The sequence below is a fragment of the Lemur catta genome, chromosome 3 (assembly GCF_020740605.2).
Source record: "Lemur catta isolate mLemCat1 chromosome 3, mLemCat1.pri, whole genome shotgun sequence".
In the NCBI taxonomy this organism is placed as follows: domain Eukaryota; kingdom Metazoa; phylum Chordata; class Mammalia; order Primates; family Lemuridae; genus Lemur; species Lemur catta.
The window spans coordinates 60,316,516-60,338,131 of NC_059130.1; the positions used below are offsets into that span (position 1 = coordinate 60,316,516).

The 21,616-nt window shown below is 37.6% G+C and overlaps 1 protein-coding gene across 2 annotated transcripts in view; it reads right to left on the reverse strand.

The window, feature by feature from the left end:
- Window positions 1-21,234, reverse strand: part of SAMD13 (sterile alpha motif domain containing 13) — a 40,666-nt gene extending 19,432 nt beyond the window's left edge. The window contains exons 1-2 of one of the 2 annotated variants that reach the window (XM_045547660.1): window positions 21,099-21,234; window positions 16,469-16,553 (exon numbers count right to left, since the gene is read on the reverse strand). In XM_045547660.1, coding sequence (XP_045403616.1) covers window positions 16,469-16,553; window positions 21,099-21,108 — 95 coding nt within the window. In that variant the 5' untranslated portion in view covers window positions 21,109-21,234. The remainder of the gene's footprint in view (window positions 1-16,468; window positions 16,554-21,098) is intronic. The other variant, XM_045547659.1, reaches the window with a different exon arrangement.
- Between the last annotated feature and the right edge of the window lie 382 nt (window positions 21,235-21,616).

Below are 21,616 nucleotides of genomic sequence, written 5' to 3' on the forward strand. Positions count from 1 at the left end.
CTGAGCATATTTTTAAGTGCCCCAGAAAACATCTGAATTTACTCTCCGTGTGGTTGACTTCAATTAGCTGCCTCTATTCAGAAAGAATAGTTATTCAATTATAATAACGAAGTATGCTACGTTCATTCTTAGGACAGAAGGCTTTCCTCATTCTTATTCTGGTGGGATGTAATCATCACTTCGACAATTCTGAAATATTCTTGAGTACCAGCGATGCCATGGAGAATAAAGAGTTTGTGAAACGACTGCAATGTACCACGAAGAACAGGAGCAATGTGGAACCGGGCACTCTCATACACAGGGTGAGGGAACCCACCCAGAAGAAACACGGGTTAGAAACGAATCAATAGATTTAATGACTGATCTACCTAAGTGTAAGTCTGATAGTCCCCAAAAAACAAAATAACTTGGAAAAAAATCACAACATTGGATTACTCATATGTTGAGAAGAAAAACTTGTCTATCTTCATCTCTGTAGCTCACCAGCAACTCGCACGGTCTGACTGGCGCATAGTTGATACACCGCTAAGATCTGTTACATTAAATGTATTGACAACCAGAGAGCACTTACAGTCTACAATCCACTTTTCACATGCTACCTAATGTCAGTCTCCTGCCTTCTTGTGAACTGGCTACTGTAACCCTCTTTTAGAAAACTAAGGCTCAGAAAGGTTAAGAAACTCACCCAAAATCACACAGTAAAGCCAAGGTTGGATTCCAGATATGTTCCACTCCAAACCTATGCTTTTCCCGCTATATTTATTCATTGATACAACAGATACTTACTAAAGGCTTACTGTCTTCTCAGCATTGTGCTAGATGCAGGGTTACAGGACAGAGAATGAGCAGCACTGTTCAGAAGGAGCTGGCAATCCGGTGACGGAAAGCAGGCAGGGAAACAGCTAACTCTAAGTAATACTAGAATTTGAGGGAGGAACAAAGGCTCATGTGAGGCCTCATGCAAGGGAGGGCCTGGTTAGTTTGGCCTGCCTAGAATACTTGAGGATTTTCAATGGCAATTTAAAAAGGATTTATTGCTCCAAACACACCCTAAGCTGAGCCCCGAAGGAGGAATGGCTTGCAGAGGCACGTAGGTGCAGGCACACACCACCTCTTCTAGGCCACTTATGTGAATGCACAATGATGATTTCACTGGGCCCTTCCAGTGGTTTCAGTGACAGTTTTAAGGGGAAAGCTGGAGATGATCCAAGGTAACATGAAGGGCTGGGGTAGGGTTGAGGGGGAGAAGCCAGAGTGCCAAGGCTGAAAAATATCTGACCTGAGAACACTTTGGAGGATACATATAAGTGGCACCTTTCCCTGCTGGGAATGCAATACATGTCCTCAAAGACTTATGTTTGTGGCCAAACTGAGACACTTAACTTTGTTTCCTTATAAATGGACCATTCTTTCCACATCTTCTAACATGTGTGTGTCAAATTCCAGAAGAAATTTAACCCATGCTGTTTAAAACACCTCCCAGATGGTGGTTCCATTATGGTTGCTAATTTTGCAGTGATGAAATGAGATGGCAGATATAAAAGTGCCATTGTCATCTGATATTTATTATTCACTACCACCATAACAAAATGTTTCTCAGAAAATAATACATATTAAGATGATAAATTTATGAGTATTTTTCCAGGCACAGAATCTTTAAAAGAAAAAATATAGCCGGGCGCGGTGGCTCACGCCTGTAATCCTAGCACTCTGGGAGGCCGAGGCGGGTAGATTGCTCGAGGTGAGGAGTTCGAGACCAGCCTGAGCAAGAGCGAGACCCCGTCTCTACTAAAAATAGAAAGAAATTATCTGGCCAACTAAAATATATATAGAAAAAATTAGCCGGGCATGGTGGCGCATGCCTGTAGTCCCAGCTACTCGGGAGGCTGAGGCAGTAGGATTGGTTAAACCCAGGAGTTTGAGGTTGCTGTGAGCTAGGCTGACGCCACGGCACTCACTCTAGCCCGGGCAACAAAGTGAGACTCTGTCTACAAAAAAAATAAATAAATAAAAATAAATAAATAAAAATATTTTTTATACACACACACACACACACACACACACACACACACACACACACATTTGTCTTACTAAAAAAAATTAGCAAGAAATCCCATCACTTAATCAAATCAACATTTCCATTTAACCCAGTCACCTTTTAGTTCTTGTGTATATGGGTAGGTACATCAAGTATTGATAAAAATCATATCACGCATCAGTAATTCATACTAGAAAATGACCATCCCTTAATTAAACAATCACCTTACTTTTAAAGAAAACTAGAGAGACACAATCATAGGGACAGGAATGCAATAAATAATAAATTTGGCAGATATATGCAGATTAAACTGAGTCCTTATTATGAGCTTTTTCATGTTGGCAGATCATATTAAAATAATTTAAGTGTTGGTGCAGAAGTCTCCATTTCCATTTATATGAAAGCAGGTGGAAAATAGTTGAAACTTTTTCTGAATCTAGCACATAAACATTTTATGGTACTTACGATATTATATATTCTGAGGGGTTGGTAAGGCCAAAAAAGATACTCTGGAAAAATACAATCTATATGTGATTTCACAACTCCATTATATTCATCAATTGCATTTCTAATTCAAAGTTCAGAGCAAAAGTTCCTTTAGACAATGGTTAACATATTATTATGACATATTTGTCACATTGCTCCTTTTATAAATCTAATTCTGTATGTTACTTATTATTACACCCAGAAATGCATTCTAATTTTGTACTTCCTTGATATTTATAACTTACTTTCAAAATTAAATTAACCTAGTCTTCGCTCATGGCTTAAAAAAGTCTTTGGCTAAAAGCAATTTAATTCTGATTCTAATAAATTAATATTGATTTCTCTGCCTATGACATATCTAAGAATGAAGCAACTAAATGAGCCTCAGTTTTATCTCTATTCCCTTCTCCTTTCTCCCTTCATGCCAACAAACAGGGATCTAGCTAAATGGCAGGCCCCAAAAGAAAATAGGATGATTCAAAGATTCTTGACAGGATATTTTTTATTTTTTAATATTCATATAAATAAGAGTTGACTGCATTTAGCTGTAGCATACCCAAGCAATGAAAACATGGAAAAAGCAAATAATTCATCAAGCTTTCCATATATTCCAAATTCTTTAGCTTAGCATTCAGAGGCCTGATTCAAACATAACTTTCCAGTTTGTACTGAGACCTAACTGAGCAACATCCTAGAGTTACCCATACCTATGGCTTTTGCTTATATCACTCAGACCTTTTCTGTTCAACTTCTAGGGGTTAGAGTCCACTCATTTTTTTTTTAAAGTACCAGTTAAATTTCTCCTAAATATCTCCCTAACCAAAATTTTATTCCAATCATTGATTAATTTTAACTTGCCTATTAAGACCCAGACCCTCAATAAGCACTGGTAACTCACGGTCTAATCAAGAGGATAATCTCAAGTCATCTGTGGGTCATGTTTGTTCCCTGCCTTATTCCAAAAAGGGGTTAAGGAACTGGGTGAATGGATGGATGGAGGAAGGATGGAAAGTCAACATGGCAGTGTAAGTCAGGCTGTGCCAGGTGTGTGGATGAGAGGCTGTGGAACCATGGATCAGCAGCAAGACCAGGAGCAGGCAGCCGGGACAGATGGAGCTCCTCCCTGCATAATTTCTTTCCTCTGTAATACGTATCTTCCCTCAGGCAATAGCTTTCCTCTGAAATCACACAGTGCTCTGTCCTTGGCATAACGCTGCCTGGAATATCTCCTCAGTCCATCTTCTGGAAAACAAAAGATCCTATAAACAGCCTCTCTTCCTACCTCTTCTTAACTTTCTAGTACAAATAAAATCCTCTGAACTAGTGTAAATAAGGACACTCCTTTTAAGGGGACTCCATGAACATTTTTTTACTCACTATCAGATACAATTCATGCCAAACACAAACATACAAACGTTTCATATCCTAATCATTAATACCAAAGGCAACAGCCTAGAGACTGCTTGAAGAACTTTCCCTCCCTACTCTGAGCCACAGCACAGTGGTCACTATTCCAAAGGACTTAGGTGGGGCTTATCACTTACACAAACTTGGTTTTCCTTCTACAGAGATCTCAGTAGCAAGATAGAAACCGTGTAGAAAACAGCAGCTTTTCAGAGTAGCTAATGTATAAAAGATATATGGTAAATGTCTGTGAGTTCTGCTAGCCTTGATTGAAACTCTTGTTGTTCTCACATTTAAAATGTGATGTCTCAATGTGTTTAGCTGACTTTTTAGTTTTATGCATTTAACTCTTTTGAAATCTACACTTCTTTAAGGTAGTTGTTTCCAATGGATAAAATGCTATAAATCAAAATAATAAACAGACTCAATTCTTAACCCAAGCTATCATTTAATTAAAGGGAATAATCAAACAGTTATTAATCATAAGACCATATATAAGAATGAACTATAAAATATTAAGGAATGAATATTAGCTTCTGTAAGAAAAATAAAACTGTAACAGTTACAAGTGCCACTATTAACGCCCATATATTATCCCTATTCAAGAAACCATTCAACAAAGAAACAGTGGACTTGAACACCACCGGTAAATGGACCTAACAGACATATAAAGAATATTCAACCCAACAACTGCAGAATATACACTCTTTTCAAGCACACATGGGACATTCTTCAGGATAGATCAGGTTAGGTCACAAAACAAATGTTAACAAATTTAAGAAGACTGAAATCATACCAAACATATTTTTTGAATGTAGTGGAATGAAACTAGAAATCAACAGGAGAAGGAAAACTGAAAAATTTATAAATTAAACAACACACTTGTGAACCACCAATTGGGCCAAGAGGAAATTAAAAGTGAAATTAGAAAATATCTTGGGACAAATGAAAATAAAAACACAACATACCAAAACTTATGGAATGCAACAAAAGCAGTACTAAGAAGATTATTGTCATAAACACCTATATTAAAAAAGAAGAAATATATCAAATAAGCAACATAACTTTATATCTCAAAAAACTAGACAAAGAATGCACTAAACCCAAAGTCAGCAGAAGGAAGGAAATAATAAAGATTAGGTCAGAAATAAACAAAATAGAGGATAGAAGAATAATAGGAAAAACATTAACAAAACTATGACTTGGTTTTTTGAAAAGATAAAATTGACAAACCTTTAACTAAACTAAGAAAAAAAGAGTGAAGACTCAAATAAGCAAAACAAGAAATGAAAAAGACATTGCAACTGATGTTAAAGAAATAAAAAGGATCATAAGAGACTACTATAAGCAATTACAGGTCAACAAACCTAGATAACCTAGAAGAAATAGTCAGTCATAGAAATATGCAACCTACCAAGACTGAATCATGAAGAAATATAAAATCTAAATAGTCTTATAACTTGTAAGGAGATTAAATCAGTAATCAAAAACCTTCCCCAAAATAAAAACAAAGTACCAGATGGATTTACTGGAGAATTTTATCAAACACTTAAGGAAGAATTAATGCCACTCCTTCTCAAACTCTTCCAAAAATTGAAGAGGAGGGAATACTTCTGAACTCATGAGACCAGCACTACCTTTATACCAAAGCCAGATAAAGACACTACAAGAAAAGAAAATTACAGTAGAGGGAAATTACCTTAACATAATAAAGGCAACATATGAAAATAGCTAACATCATGCTCAATGACGAAAAACTGAAAGCTTTTCCATTAAGATCAAGAACAAGGCAAGGATGCCCATTCTTGCCACTTCTATTCCACATAGTAATGGAAGTCTGAGCCAGAAAAATTAGGCAAGAAAAAGAAACAAAAGACATCCAAATTGGAAAGGAGGAAATATAACCGTCCCTATTTACAGATGATATGATGTTATATACAGAAAACCCTAAAGACTCCACAAAAAAACTGTTAGAATACATAAATTCAGTAAAGTTATAGGATACAAAATCAACACACAAAAATCAGTTGCATTTCTATATGCTACTATGAACTATCTGAAAAGGAAACTAGGAAAACAATCCTATCTACAATAGCACCAAAAAGAGTAAAATACATAGGAATAATCTTAACTAAGGAAGTGAAAGGCTTGTATACTAAAAACTGTAAAAAATTATGAAAGGAATTAAAGAAGACACAAACAAACGGAAAGACATCCCAAGTTCATGGATGGAAAACTTAATATTGTTAAAATGTCTATAGTACCCCAATCTACAGATTCAATGTAATCCCTACCAAAATACCAACAGCATTTTTTATAGAAATAGAAAAAAAGTTGTAGTATTCATATGGAACTGGAAAAGACCCTGACTAGGTAAAATAATTTTGAAAAACAACAAAGCTGGTGGCATCACACTTCCTGATTTCAAAATATATTACAAAGCTACAGTGATTTAAACAGTATGGCACTGGCATAAAGACAGACATACAGACCAATGGAAGAGAATAGAGAGTTCCCCCAAAATATACACGTACATGGTCAAGTGACCTTTGACAAGGGTGTCAATAATACAAAATGGGGAAAGAATAGTCTCTTCAACTAATGGTGCTGGGAAAACTGGATATCCATGTGCAAAAGAATGAAATTGGATCTTTATCTTATAGTAAACATAAAAATCAATTCAAAATGGATTGAAAACTTAAATATAAGGCTTGAAACTGTAAAATTCCCAGAAGAAAAGTTAGTGAAAAAGCTTCAAGACATTGGTTTTGGCAATGATTTCATGGATATTGCCCAAAAGCACAAACAAAAGAAAAACAGACAAGTGGGACTACATAAAACTAAAAAGCTTCTGTATGGCAAAAGAAACAATCAATGGACTGAAAACATAACCTATAGAATGGGAGAAAGTGTTTGAAAACTATATATCTGATAAGAGGTTAATTTCCAGAATATATAAGGAACTCCTGGCAAAAAAACCTAATAACCCAATGAAAAAACAGTCTAAGTACTTGGATAGATATCTCTCAAAAGAAGACACATGAATGAAAAGAGGATCAAAGTTACTAATCATCAGAGAAATGTAAATTATAGCTACAATGAGATAGTATCTTACACCCATTAGGATGCTATTATCAAAACAACAAAGACGTGTTGGCAAGGATAGAGATAAATTGTAAGCTTTTTTGTACATTGTTGGTGGGAATACAAAATGGTGCAGCCACCGTAGAAAACAGTATATGGGTTCCTCAAAAAATTAAAAATAGAACTACTTTGTGATCTAGTAATCTCAGTTCAAGGTATTTATCCAAAAGAGTTGAAAGCAGGATCTGAAAGAGATATCAGCACTCTCATGTTCACTGCAGCCCTATTCACAATAGCCAAGATGGGGAAACAACTGAAATGTCTATTTACAGACGAATGGATAAAAAAATAAGTACATACATACAATGGAATATTATTCACCCTTAAAAAGGAAAGAAATCTTTTCCTTTGTGACAGAATGGATGAATTTTGAGGACATTATTCTACATGAAATAAGCCAGTCACAGAAGGAAAAATACTACATGATTCCACTTACATGAGGTATCTAAAATAATCAAACTCATACAAGTAAAGAATAGAATGGTGATTGGCAGAGGCTAAGGGAAGTAGGAAAGGGAAAGTTAATAAACAACAGGTGTAAAATTTCAGCTTGCAACGTAAGTTTTAGAGATCTGTTGTACAACATTGTGCCTACAGATAACAATACTGTATTGTACACCTAAAAGTCTGTTAAGAGTGTAGATCTCATATTAAATGTTCTTACCATATTAAAAAAGAAAGGAAGGAAGGAAGGAAGGAAGGAAGGAAGGAAGGAAGGAAGGAAGGAAGGAAGGAAGGAAGGAAGAAACCATATCATACTCTAACTTACTCTTTATACATATCTGCAGAAAAGTTACAACATTAGATACTGTTTAGAAAGGTAACTTTCACGTTTGAATTATTGGCTCAGTTTGCTTCGTTTTTTTCTTTTCCTAAAAGACTATCTGTTAAAAGGTACTTAATATTTAGTAATTTAAAATATCTTGGGAGTTTTATTTTACTTTCCCTGGCTTTCAGGATACAACATCTTACAATGATGATCACCCTCCATTCCAGATAGCTGTTCCCTGGGAAGAAGAGCAGCTCAGGGACCACGACATCATTGCATTCAGGTAGAGGCAGGGCAGTGTGATTGTAAAGGCAGACAGAACAGATGAGAGTGGGCATGATAGAGAGAGAGTGTCCAGGAACTACCCAGCACGCTGGATAAGATCCCCTCATTGTTTCCCAAGAACACACATCTAAGTCCTGATGACTATTTACATGATGCTGCAAGAGGACAGGATTGGGAGTAAACAAAAGCTGAAGCCAGTAGTCAGGCTCACAATTACTTCTATTAGTTTCCCGTATCTCCTTTTCTGAGAAGCCAGACCAGGCTTTAAGTGTCCAAAGAAACACTTTAAAGTGATTTAAAACAGAGTCTGAGCTTTTAACTTTGTTCAGCTATAAATGGCTTGCATTCTTGCACAAAAAAGAAAACAATTTTTCAATGGACGTATGGCTATTTCAGTTACAGAAGTTTTGTTAGAATATTATGAGAAAAGACTAAAAAGGTACTTCACAAAAAGTGAAAGATTTTCCAATTAAACCATCAAACAATTGCCTGAAAAATACAAGGTCTTTCTAATAAAACCTAAGACCAACTAATTCAAAATTTGAAAAACCACAAGAACTTTTTTTAAATTTCAGATGAAAGTACAACATAAAAGACACTGCCCAATTAATATTTGAGGTATGTATTATCTTAAAAGACTTCCGATCTATGAAGAAACATCAATGTATGGAAACTAAACTCATGGTTTAGATATTTTTAAACCTTTTATGTCCATCAAAGAAGAATTTCAGCTAGATATAAAAAAATTAAATTTTATCTAGATGGATGGTGCTTCAGCAATGTTAGTTTTTAAAAAAAATCTACATTTATTGTAATTTTAAAATAAGAGACCATTGTTTCCTTATTGCTTCATTCCACTGTATGATGTCTATGTTCAGTTTTCTGAAGCAGACTCTTGAAAAGTGTCATAAATACCATTGTCAAATTGTTCAGTGTATATTTCCAAATGTTCTAGATCAATACCAGTTAACAGAACTTTTAAAAGAAATAAAAGACAATAAAATTTCCAATGAAAATTTTGTGTCCAAATTGATATATGTGTGAAATACACAACAGGGTCTTAAAATTTAGTACAAAAATGTCAAATATCTCATTAATAATGTTATGTTGATTACATGTAAAAATAACTTGTAGTATATTAAGTTAAATAAAATATGTTATTAAAATTTATTTCACTTGTTTCACCACTAGAAAATTTTAAATTATGGGTGTGGCTCAGGTTTTATTTCTGTTGGGCAGTAATGATATATATCCAGAAGTGGAATTGCTAAGTTATAAAATATCTGATTGTTGGACACTAGAAAATAATGCTAAACTGTTTTGCACAGCTGCCATATGCATTAACACCCCCACTAGTACTCTATCTTATAAATTTGAATCTTCTCTAATGATTGGTATTGCCATATTTTAAAATTTTTGCCAAGTGAATGGGTATGTCACTGTGATCCCCATTTGCATTTTCTTGGTCACTAATGGTACCGAACATCTCTTCATATGTTAATTGGCCATATGTATTTCCTCTTCTATGGAATGTCTGCTCATGTTTTGGCCATTTCTCTATGGGATTTTTCTGTTTGTGTTTTTCTTATTGATTTTTTGGTTATTACTATTGAAGACCCTGAACATAAAATTAAATATAAAATTCAACTACTCTTGCATTTCAGAATGAGTTCAAGTAGAATCTAAGCCTTGGTGATTGTCATGCCAAAACCATATTGACTCATAATATACAGAATAACAGAGACCTGAACAAGAATCAACATTAGAGATCTAAGTGTTTTGTTGGTCAAAGCTGAGAGATTTTAGCAGGAATAAATGAATGAAGGGAAAAAGGCAGGAACGGAAGTCCAGCATGATGTTTGTTTAAAATTGTCAAGGTAGCATTTATCACATCACCGTCATTTAGGACACCAAGTTTGATAAATCAGAAGGCCTGAAAAATGGGTTTCAATCATGCTTTTCTTTCTCTTGCAACAATGAATGACACAGGAATCCAGGGTCCAGACTTGGAATAAGCCTGCCCCATGACTGCCTAAAACCAGACCCACTTCAGTTTATGGGACTGAATGAGGACAGTTACAGGACAAAACTTACATGGAGAAAAAAAGAATTATCTTGGAGTCAGAAGAGCTGGGTTCAAACCTCAGACTTGCCACTTTCTCATGTGATTGTTAAATAGTCACTTCTCTGAGTTCCAGTCTACTTATTTTTCTTTTAAAAAAAGGCTGCAATATATTCACCATATCAAATGTCACAATGATTAAATGAGATAACATTTGTGAAGACAATTAGCACAATGCACGGTTCACAGTAAGTACTCTGATGCTTTTTGAATTGGAAAATAAAGACTATTACTGCTGTATCACTACAGTGTACAAGTACTTTCTTTCAAACTCCATAACAACTTTCCATTTTTAGTTTGCATTCAAGAGAACTAAGGCAGAGAGAAATTAGGTGATTTATTTACTAACTATTCTTCTGCTAGTTAAGAAATGAAAGCAGAGTCAAACTCAAGTCTTCTGAACCGAAGACTTGACAAACACAAAAGCTTTTTGTATTGCAAGGCCATGCTTAACTGCCCCTTGGTCTCCAAATCCAAGGTAAGAGTGTTGCTTCTTTCCTAAAGGAAGAAAAGTTTTCTCTCCCAACTAATAAACTGGTTTTATTTTGTAAAATTAAAAAAAAATTTCAGACTTACAGAAAGGTTGCAAGAATAGTACAAAAATCCCATATGCCCAGATTCCCCAAAATGTTAATATTTTACCACATTTGCTTTATTTTTCCTCTCTCCCCCCTCCTCTCTTCTATGATATATAAAGCAAGAGGCAGAAGAAGGAAGGCAGAGGAAGCTCCAGATTGAAATATTTAAAAATTCATGGTCTTTTTAGAGTTTTAAGCAGAAAGAACCAGTACAAATATGTAAACTAGTTTCTGATACCGAGAAGCCACCCTGTTACACATTCCTCATGCGGAAGTTAGTGTAGAGCAGTGGTTCTCAACTGAGGATGACTGTGCCCCTTAGGGAACATTTGGCAATGTCTGGAGACATTTTTGATTGCCAAGACTGGAGAGGGGTGCCACTGTCATTTAGTTTAGAAGCCAGAGATGCTTCTAAACTATGACAACGCATAGAACTGCCCCTTCCACAACACAGCCTTAAGACCCTATGTTTTATGCCTTTAGGGATTCTGCATTATAATCTAACTCTGACCTTTCCAACATGTTAGCCACTAGCCACTTGTGGCTGTATAAACTGACTGGAACTTCTACTTCTAGTCAAGATGGAGTAACGGGAGCTGTATTTTACCTTGCTGCCTAAAACAACTGAAAAAAACAACCACAATATAGGAAACAATGGCACTCAAGACATTGGTCATAGGCAGTAAAGGACAGCAATTTCTGAGAGATGGGAAGCAAGTGAGGCAAGTCCTGAGAAAGGTTTTTAGGCTGTGCACAGGGCAGTCCTGGAGAGGAGAGAGCTGTATAAAGAGAGAACTCTGGAGGTCTGCAGAGGGTTCCCCTTGAGTGTTCAGCAGAGTCCTGACCAGCAACTGCATGTGAGGAAACTACCTGACATGGGGAATGGACCTGGGAGGTTTAGAGGGAACAATCCTTGGAGATCATGCAGGGATGGACATAGTACCTTTTCCCATCTGCCAGAGAACAAAATCTCCTAATTCAGGAGCATTGGTTAAAGTACATCTAAGTAAAAGAGGGAAAAAATATCCCGTAGACTAAATGCAGCTGTGGTCCTGCCTAACAAAACTTAAAAGCAAGACTTAAAAGGATGAAACTGTTTCCAAGTAACCTAACAGCATCCCAGTAAATATAAAGCATATTTATAGCAGTACAAAAATATCTAGCACCCAAAAAGGTAAAATTCACAATGTCTGACATTCAGTCAAAAGTTACTAGCCATGCAAAGAAGCAGGAAAATACAACCCACAATGAGAAGAAAAATCAATGAATTGAAACTGACCAAGAAATGACACAAATGACAGAATTAGTAAACGAAGACACTGAAAAAGTTATTATGGCCATATTCTGTATGTTCAAGAAGCCAGAGGAAATAATAAATACATTAAGTAGAGACACGGAAGATACAAAAAAAGACCCAAGTTGAACTTCTAGAGAGGAAAACTACATTGTCTGAAATGAAAAATATAATGGGTGGGATTAACAACAGATTAGATATTTTAGAAGAAAAGATCAGTGAACTGGAATGCAAAGCAATAAAAGCTATCCAAATTGAAACACACAGAAAAATTTTTAAAATGAACAGGACATCAGTGAATTACGGAACGACATCAAATGATGAAATACACATATAATTGGAGGTCTCAAAGGAGAATGGGGAGGAACCAAAAATATCTAGAAAAAAATGGTTGACAATTTTCCAAACTTGATGAAAACTAGACCCACACATAGATCCAAGAAACAAAACCAACTCCAAGCACAAGAAACATGAAGAAAACCACACCAAGTCTCACAATCAAATTGCTTAAAATGCCGATGATATAGAGAAAACCTTAAAAGCATACAGAAAAAAGTGACACATACATACAGAAGAACAAAGATAAACAAAATACTAAGATGAAGAACAAAACAAGGATGCCTGCTCTCACCACTTTTTTCAACTTTTCACTGGGGATTCTAGTCAGTATGAAGTAGGAAAGGAGAAAGAAATAAAGGGCATCCAGATTGGGAAGGAAGACGTAAAACTATCTTTATTCATAAGATATTGTGTATATTAAAAAATATGATAGAATATACAAAAAAGCTACTAGAAGTAATATACAAAAAAGCTACTAGAAGTAATATACAAAAAAGATACTAGAAGTAATAGGTGAGTTTAGTAATGTTGAGCAATACAAGATCAAGACACAAAAATCAACTGTATTTCTATGCAGTAAAATAAACAATTGGAAATTCAAGTTAAAAAAGCAATACCGGCCGGGCGCGGTGGCTCATGCCTGTAATCCTAGCACTCTGGGAGGCCGAGGTGGGTGGATTGCTCAAGGTCAGGAGTTCGAGACCAGCCTGAGCAAGAGCGAGACCCCATCTCTACTAAAAATAAAAAGAAATTATCTGGCCAACTAAAATATATATAGCAAAAATTAGCTGGGCATGGTGGCGCATGCCTGTAGTCCCAGCTACTCGGGAGGCTGAGGCAGTAGGATCACTTAAGCCCAGGAGTTTGAGGTTGCTGTGAGCTAGGCTGATGCCACGGCACTCACTCTAGCCCGGGCAAAAAAAAAAAAGCGAGACTCTGTCTCAAAAAAAAAAAAAAAAAGAAAGAAAAAAAAAAAAAAAAAAGCAATACCATTTAAAACAGCATCAAAAACATGAAACACATAGAGATGCATTTGACAAAAATATGCAGGACCTACACACTGAAAACTACACATCATTGCTGAAAGAAATTAAAGACCTAAGCAAATTGAGAAAAATACTGTGTTCATTTGTTGGAAGATATGATATTGTTAAAATGTCAACTTTCTCCAAATTGATTTATAATTCAATGAATGCAATGCCAATTGAAATGCCAGCAGGTTTGGAGATTTTTTTTTTTTTTTTGGTGGAAATTGACAAGCTGATTCTAAGATTCATGTAGAAATGTAAAGAATCAAAACAATCTTGAACAAGAAGATCAAAGTTGGATAGCTAACACTACATAATTTCAAGTTACAATTATCAAAAGTGTTATATTTGCATATAAATATATGCAAAAAGATGAATGGCAGAGAATAGAGATTCTAAAAATAGAACCACAGATATTTTTCAACAAAGTTGCAGATGTGTTTGAACAAATGATGCTAGAAAAATTGGATATTCATAGACAAAAAACCAACACCACTACCACCAACACCAACAAACATTTCAACCCTTATCTCACACCACCAGCAAAAATTAACTCAAAAATCATAATCCTAAGTCCTGAAACTTAAAAGTATAAAACTTCTAGAAGAAAACATAGGAGAAAATCATTGAGACCTTGGGTTAGGCAAAGATTTCTTAAATGTCACACCCAAAGCACTATCCACTAAAGAAAAAATAGATAAATGGGACTTCATAAAAACTAAAAAATGTTTGCACTTTGAAAGACATTATAGAAAGAATGAAAAGATAAGCCACATGCTGGGAAAAAATATTTCCAAATCATATATATAATCAAGAACTTATATTCTAAATGTATCAAAACTCTCTATCCAACAAATATAAAAAAAAACTAACCAATAAAAATATTGGCAAAATATTTGAACAATGCTTCACCTAAGAAGATACATGGATGGCCAATAAGCACAGAAAATATGCTTAACACATCAGTGGTCATTAGGGAAATGAAAATTAAAACCATATCTAATATAATGTCTAATATATAAAAGATTGATTATACCAAGTTAGTGAGGACATAGAACAATTAGAACACTCACACACTCTCACACACTGGTCGTAGGAATGTAAAAGGGACAACCAGTTTGGAAAATAGTTTGGCAGTTTCTTAAAAAGTTAAACATACACCTATCATATAGCCTAGCCAATCCCATTTCTAAGTATTTATGGAAGAGAAATGAAGGCACATGTCCACACAGAGACTTGTACACAAATGATCAAAGCAACTTTATTTGTAATACCTAAGAAATGGAAACAATCCAAATGTCTATCATCATGTAAATGATAAACAGTAAACAATTTGTTGTATATCCATACCATGCAGTATTATTCAGTAATAAAAAATAATGAGCTATTGATACACACAAAATGGATAAATTTCAAATTACTTAAACTAAGTAGAAGAAACCATACACACACACACACACACACACACACACACACACTCATTTCTATAAAATTCTAGAAAAAGCAAACTAATTTATAGTGACAGCATATCAATGGTTGCCTGGGGATAAGGAGACAGGAAAGGACAGAAGGGAGAAATTACAAAAGGTTATAAGGAAATTGGGGGTGATGGATATATTCATTATTTTATTTGTGGCAGTAGTTTCATGGGTGTATGCAAATATCAAAAGTTACCAAATTTTATCTTTTAAACATGCAATTTATTGTATGTCAATTATACTTCAATAAAGATGTTAATTTTAAAATTGATTAAAATTAAGTGAAATTTCAGTTCATCAATTACATTAGTCACATTTCAAGTTCTTAGGAGCCTTATATGGCTAGTGGCTACCATCTTAGACAGCACAAATACAGAACATTTCCATCATTGCTGAAAATACTGTCAGACAGCACTGATCTAACTCATACATAAAAAAGCATCCGTTTCTTTCATTCCTCCTTCTTTCATTCCTCCTCCTTTCATTCCTCCTCCTTCTACCTACCCCACACTTCAAGAATGGTAATAAGCACGGCAGTATAGCACTGATACATAAATTACTTGAGAAATTTAAAAAGCAGATTTTATTAAGTTAATTTTAATGTAACTTTGCTACGAAGCAAAATATATCCTCTGTTCATAAACATATAGCACACTGTCTCCTCATTTAGATATCACAGCTTCTATGGATTACATTTAATTAGTTTCCTCCAAAGCTCAAGTTGATGGCAATTTTAAACTAAATGACAGGGAAAGAAACACCCTCTTGGTACTTCCTTTCTCCTTGTAATCAAAGTAGTTATTGCTTTGATATAACTCTGAAATGAGATTACTCATTTTTTTCTTATAGTCACAGATTTTTGTTTTATTTCAGAATATTATACTACATAACGCAACTGAATTTTCCTACTTAAAAGAATCAAACATATAACTCTTACACAACACAATCATAAGTTTCAAATGTGAGAACAGACATTAAAATAGAACACCATGGTATGCACTGAAATGTTTCACATTCAATGAACAGTTCATAAAATTAGGATAGAGAAGTTGTTCAACTTAGTATTCCTGTTGAAGCTTTTTCCCTGTACTTTAACTTAGTTTTGAGAGTTAGAGGTTATTTTATTAAAACAAACAAACTCAAACTCCGTTTTCTGCCCCCACCCTTGTAACCTATAGGCTTGGAAGGCAGAAGCTATGCTTGCTCCGAGTTTTTGTTTCAATATACAGAATGCAGGGCTGAAATCCTCAACCGCCCTTGTTCCAAAGCCTGATACACAAACCTTTCATACGCATTTTGATGTCTTAGTCATCTCTGTCTTAGAAATGGAATACAGAAAAAGGTAATTGGGGTTGGGTCAGAAGGGAGGCTGGTGGCCGGTGTAGGCAAACCAAGACAACCCCCCAACTGTGGTATTGTAGTATATAAGCAAGAAGTATAAAAATAGAAACCAAGTCCCTCTGTTGTTTGCAGAAGCAGAACTCAGAAGCCAGCTTCACTTACTTTTTTACACCGACAGAGCCATTTTCCTTGTTTTCCATGTCAACAGATAGCATGGGAAGGCTGCAGGGTTCCTTTACTTCAGCAACTAATCAATAAGGGAGAAAAGCTTGTGTTTAATTCTTAGAAAGTGAGAGAAGAATATATATTCTGAATCGGAAACATAATGGTCCCTTTTACAGCTTCACACCAGTTCACGTATGTTTGTTTAAATCTCCAGTTCCTCAGCGATTGGAGAGATGTGATTAAACCTAAAGAACTGGAGGAGACGGAGACGGATTGGGGTGCTTTCATCTGTACTGGCACTCCCTGCCTTGACAATAAGCATTTGCAAATGAAATTGAATCCGCGTTCAAAACAAGTGCTGTGTGAACTGGCACAGCTTCCTCTGGGTGCCAAGCTCTCACTTAAGACATTGCAACTCATAAATGAGTCAAAGTAGAGAAAAACAATCCCCCTTTTCCTGCCCCCTCCCACTATGGGCTGTGATTTTCTTTCTTATTGCATTTGTTTTTTTGTCCACTCCCCCTGTTCCTAGATTTTTTTCATTGCAATGCAGAAGGGCACTTAAAGCTTTTGTCAGCAAGTATTCCCCTACCTCACATATTCTCAAAGAAAGCCTCAAAAACCCGACTGTGAGATGGCCATGCTGTGGTAAAGAGGAAGCTCACAAAAATGCCAGATAGCCCGTAAGCACAGAAAGGTGGTGCTGGGGTGTGTGTGTGTGTGTGTGTGTGTAAGAGAGAGTAGCAGCAGCTCATTAGATTTATGAAAAATCATCAAAACATTTAAGGAGATATAGTAGCATCCATCACTATGTCTTTTTGTTTAGTAGGATGAGGATTGTAAAAAAATAAAAACCCTCCACAATTAATGTGCAATTAGCAAGATGAAAAAGCTATGAACAAAACTGCTTTAAGAAAAAAAGAAAAAAAAAAAACAGTCCTGAAATGTGTTTGCTTTTATTCAGCTGAAGCCATAAATTAAATACATTTCCTCTCAAATCACTTTATACTTCGGCACTCCTTCTCTAGGGATTACTCTGACATGGCAAGTGCATCATTTAGTATATTCACAAGATTTTATCACTGTTAGAGAAGTAGATGATTAACAAATAACACTGTAAGTGTGGGATAATCTTCACTCTTGACACACACACACACACATACACACAAACTTCCAGTTGCTAAACCACTTAGATCATTGCTAGAGAAATCCAACATTTAATATACATATAGATATTAGCATACATTCACACACCGTTACAGAGTAGACAGGAAGATAGTGCTGCTGCTTCATGCTAAAAGAATGATTTCACTTCAGTTGGAAACTGTTACACATTCACCATTTTCTAAGCATCTCAGAAAACAAAACAAAACAAAACAAAACACTCACAATGATACTCTGCAACATCATACTACATTATTATTATTACTATTATTTTCTTTTTTTTTTGTGGAAGAGTAAAAAGAAAACCTACCTATAAGCAACTAAAACATATCATTTTTATAGGCTTATCAAGAACAGCCAAAGAAACCCCAATGTTTTCTTTCACAAAGTAGGCTGGCAAAGGAATTCAATAAGGAGGTACAATTTGACACAGTGAAATAAAACCAGGCTGGCTCTCAGCCAACATGACGTTAGGAATCACACACAAGCTGCACCAACTGCCTTCTGGTTCATGGCTGACTTTTTAAAGCTACAGTGTGCCTGTTCACTTTTGCTAACTACCTTCAGCACAATTAAGTGGAAGTAAATGAATCACGAGTCCAAAACCTGCAGAATTCTCCCTATACCTGTCTTGTACAAAGAAAAACAAGCTATCTCAATAGCCTCTTATTTTCTCCCTCCCCTTCATTGTTGCTGCATGATACGGTTTTGCTGTTGTTCTGAACATGAATGTCATGTTTCAAACTATTTCTTTTTCTCCCTTGTGGGAAAAATAAGAAAAAGAACCCAGTGCTTATGCGCTACAACCAGTGAACACTCAGAAGCTGCAGTCTCGTGTCATTCTTTTTCCCTAACAGAGATTCGTGGACAAAGTTCCCAGGGCTGCCTTTTAAGTAATCTCTTTGTGAGAATAAGCAAAGCTCTGCCCAGCGGCAAATCCTTTTACTTCATTATGCGGGAAGTAACATATTTCAGAGAGGATGCAAAATAGATGACCACATCTTCTGAAAACACCCACATTCTTTTATTTTGGCATTCATCCTACCAAACGAAGCCAGCAAAAATCCCAACTGAAACAAACAAAACTTTATTCTACAAAATGAAAACAATTAGTTCTGGGAGGTTTAATTTTAACTGTTTATCCCTGTTGCACAAAAAGTATAATTCAACAAATTCAACCAACACTTATGACCTATGAGTACCCGGTACTATATTAGTACCTCTAAATAAGAAGATAATTCAGTCTTTCCCACCACCACCCTAAATCCCAATTCAGAAAATTGGGAAGTGGTGTAGAGAGACTGGATAATAAAATCTCTTCACTAAGGTATCCCTGCTCAGTCTCAGTTCCCTTGCTTGGCTGGGAACCCACTGCTCCAGGGGAACAATACCATCCCATAAACGTTCTGCATATACACAAAAAACCTATATGGTTGCCTCTTCATTGAAATAAACACCAGTCAACATTTGTGTACTTTTAGGTCAAGATGTCAACAAAACCATTCAAGATAGTGCAGAAGATATAGGTTGCCCAGAAGGATCCTGGGAAAAGTTATCTGCTGCTGAAATACGAGTAGATTCAGGCAGAATGGAGGAGAAAGCTGCCTGTCTCCATTTTCTTCAATAATTCTTAAGGGCATTAGATCAGCAACTAAGATCTAAATTTGGAACCTGAAATTCAAGTTCAAAATTTTTTTTCCCTTATTTCAGGAATTGTTATTAGAAATCTTCAACTTCTTGAAAGATCATGACTAAGAAAGATTTCAAGTGTTCTCGCCATTTATCTTTATCATTGCCCCATTGAAAAAGCAAACAATAATCTAGGAACCAATTCCAAGTGTTCAAATATTATTGAGTGCCATTTTTTGAGGTGGGTCAGGCATGTGGACCTTTTACCACTGCTGATCAAAATGATGGACTCTTATGGAGATAAAGAGCTCTTCCAGCAACAAATTCCATAAAGCTTTTGAACTTCATCTGAAATTCCTGAACTATTCTTCAACCAAATCCAAATAGAAGAGTGCTGGACTGTGAATCCTGTCCACAGGGCAGTGGGAAGAGGGTGTCCTGACAGCACTGCTCAGAACAAAAGCATGTTCACCTCACATGAGAAAGAGGAAAAGAAAATGTAGTTACACCCAACTCTTCCTTAGGCACGCTCACAGGAGAAAGGATTCTGTGACGTTTTTCCAAGCATTTCTTCCTACACGTAAAGGACATCCCCACCCATCTTGCCTGCTGTGATTGAAAGTCTGCCAGTTAGACAAGTGTAAGGTTTCAGAAGGTGGTGTAGGAAATCAATTCCATTTTATAAAAAGTGAACCACAAAGACATTCTAAATTATGACAACAGGAGGTTTCACTTACCAGCTAGTTTCTAACTTTGGTAATAAACTGACATTTCTGAATATAAATATATACTAGTACTCACCCACGCCCTCCAACAAACTGACATTAACCCTCTACTGTTGATAAAATGATGTGTGTGTGTAATGTGTGTGTGGTGTGTGTATTATGTGGCGTGTGTCTGTGGTGTAGTGTATGGTGTGTGTGGTTGTAGAACGTGTGCAGTGTGCCTGGGGTGTGTGTGGGAGAGAGAGGGGACAATGTGGGGGAAAGGCCAAACAACCTTCTTATCCAGCACATTATGGGATGTGCTAAAATAACTTTGGAGACCCTTGCACAGGATTCTGGAGCAGAACTTAAGGACACACTTGGAAGTGGGCTCAGATGGGGGAGGGGAGGCGGGTCAGTTAGGGCGGGAAACTGGTGCCTCCGATTGGCTTCTTTTATTGATCAGTACTCATCCACCAGGCAGAGCAGACCGGTCCAGAGAGCTATGGCGCTGTCCCAAAGGACCCGCCACCAGGCACCACCAGCCTAAAGTCGCCGGAGGGCAGGGCCGGGCTCCACGCGTCCCAAAGGTTGTCCCCTGGGAGAGTGAGGAGCAGCCAAGAGAGGGGACCGTGAGGACAAGACCGAGCACGCCAGGCTGCCTCTGGGACAAGCAGCGCCGGCCGAGAGCCAACGACTCGTGGCGGCACCGGTGGCAGAGATGCGAAAGTTTCTGGCTAAAACTTTGAAGGAGAAACAGTTCGCTGGTCTTTAGTTTGGGGGCTCCCGGGGGAAGCCCGTCTTCGGAAAAGGACGTGTGGGGGTGTGGCGCTCCCGGCGCGCCCTGCCGAGCCAAGCCACCACCCCGGCCCGGCCCGCGAGCTCCGGCCCGCAGCCCCGGGCGCGCCCCGGCTCTCCGCGGGGCTGGGCGCGCTTCTGCCCTCGGGTCCACTCCGGGGTGACAGACTCCGCGCCCGTGGGTGCAACACGCTGCAGGAGCACCGGACACACGGCAGAGACGAGGGAGGGCAGAGCGGTTCTCACGGTGGCATTCTTCGTTTCCTTCCATCCTGGACAGGGGACGGGGCGGGCGCGCTCCCACGCCCCGGCCGCGCGAGCGGATCACTTACCTCCCCGCATGGCCGCGCCGGGGGCTCGCCCCGCACGGAGCCGGGCGGCCGCCAGCGCCGAGCCGGAGCACCGGCCGGACGCGCGCGGCACGCCGGGAGTTGTAGTCCACCGCGCGCCGGCGGGGGCCGGGGGGCGGGGACCCTGCGAGGGGGAGGCCGAAGGAGACCCCGCGCGACAGGGCAGGGCCTTGAGGGTGGAAGGGAGGACGTTTGCAAAAACGTAAAACTTCCAGGGAGCTGGGGGGAGGAAAGCCCTCCTAGAGAGATTTTTAAAGTGGGGGTTTTCAGGTTTATACCATTTTCTTCCTGTCTTTCTCCCTCTTGACAACCCCATGAAGTTTTCAGCGGGACTTTGGCAGTCATGGTAAGTAGAGATCTCCCGGGCCAAGTTCCCGTTATCCAGGGCTATACTCTCCCTTCACCCGGAACACACAGGGGGCATTCTCCGCTTGGAGCATCTATTCTGTTTCTCACAGAATAATTCAGTTGAAGCCCTGCGCAAGTATAATAAAAAGAGG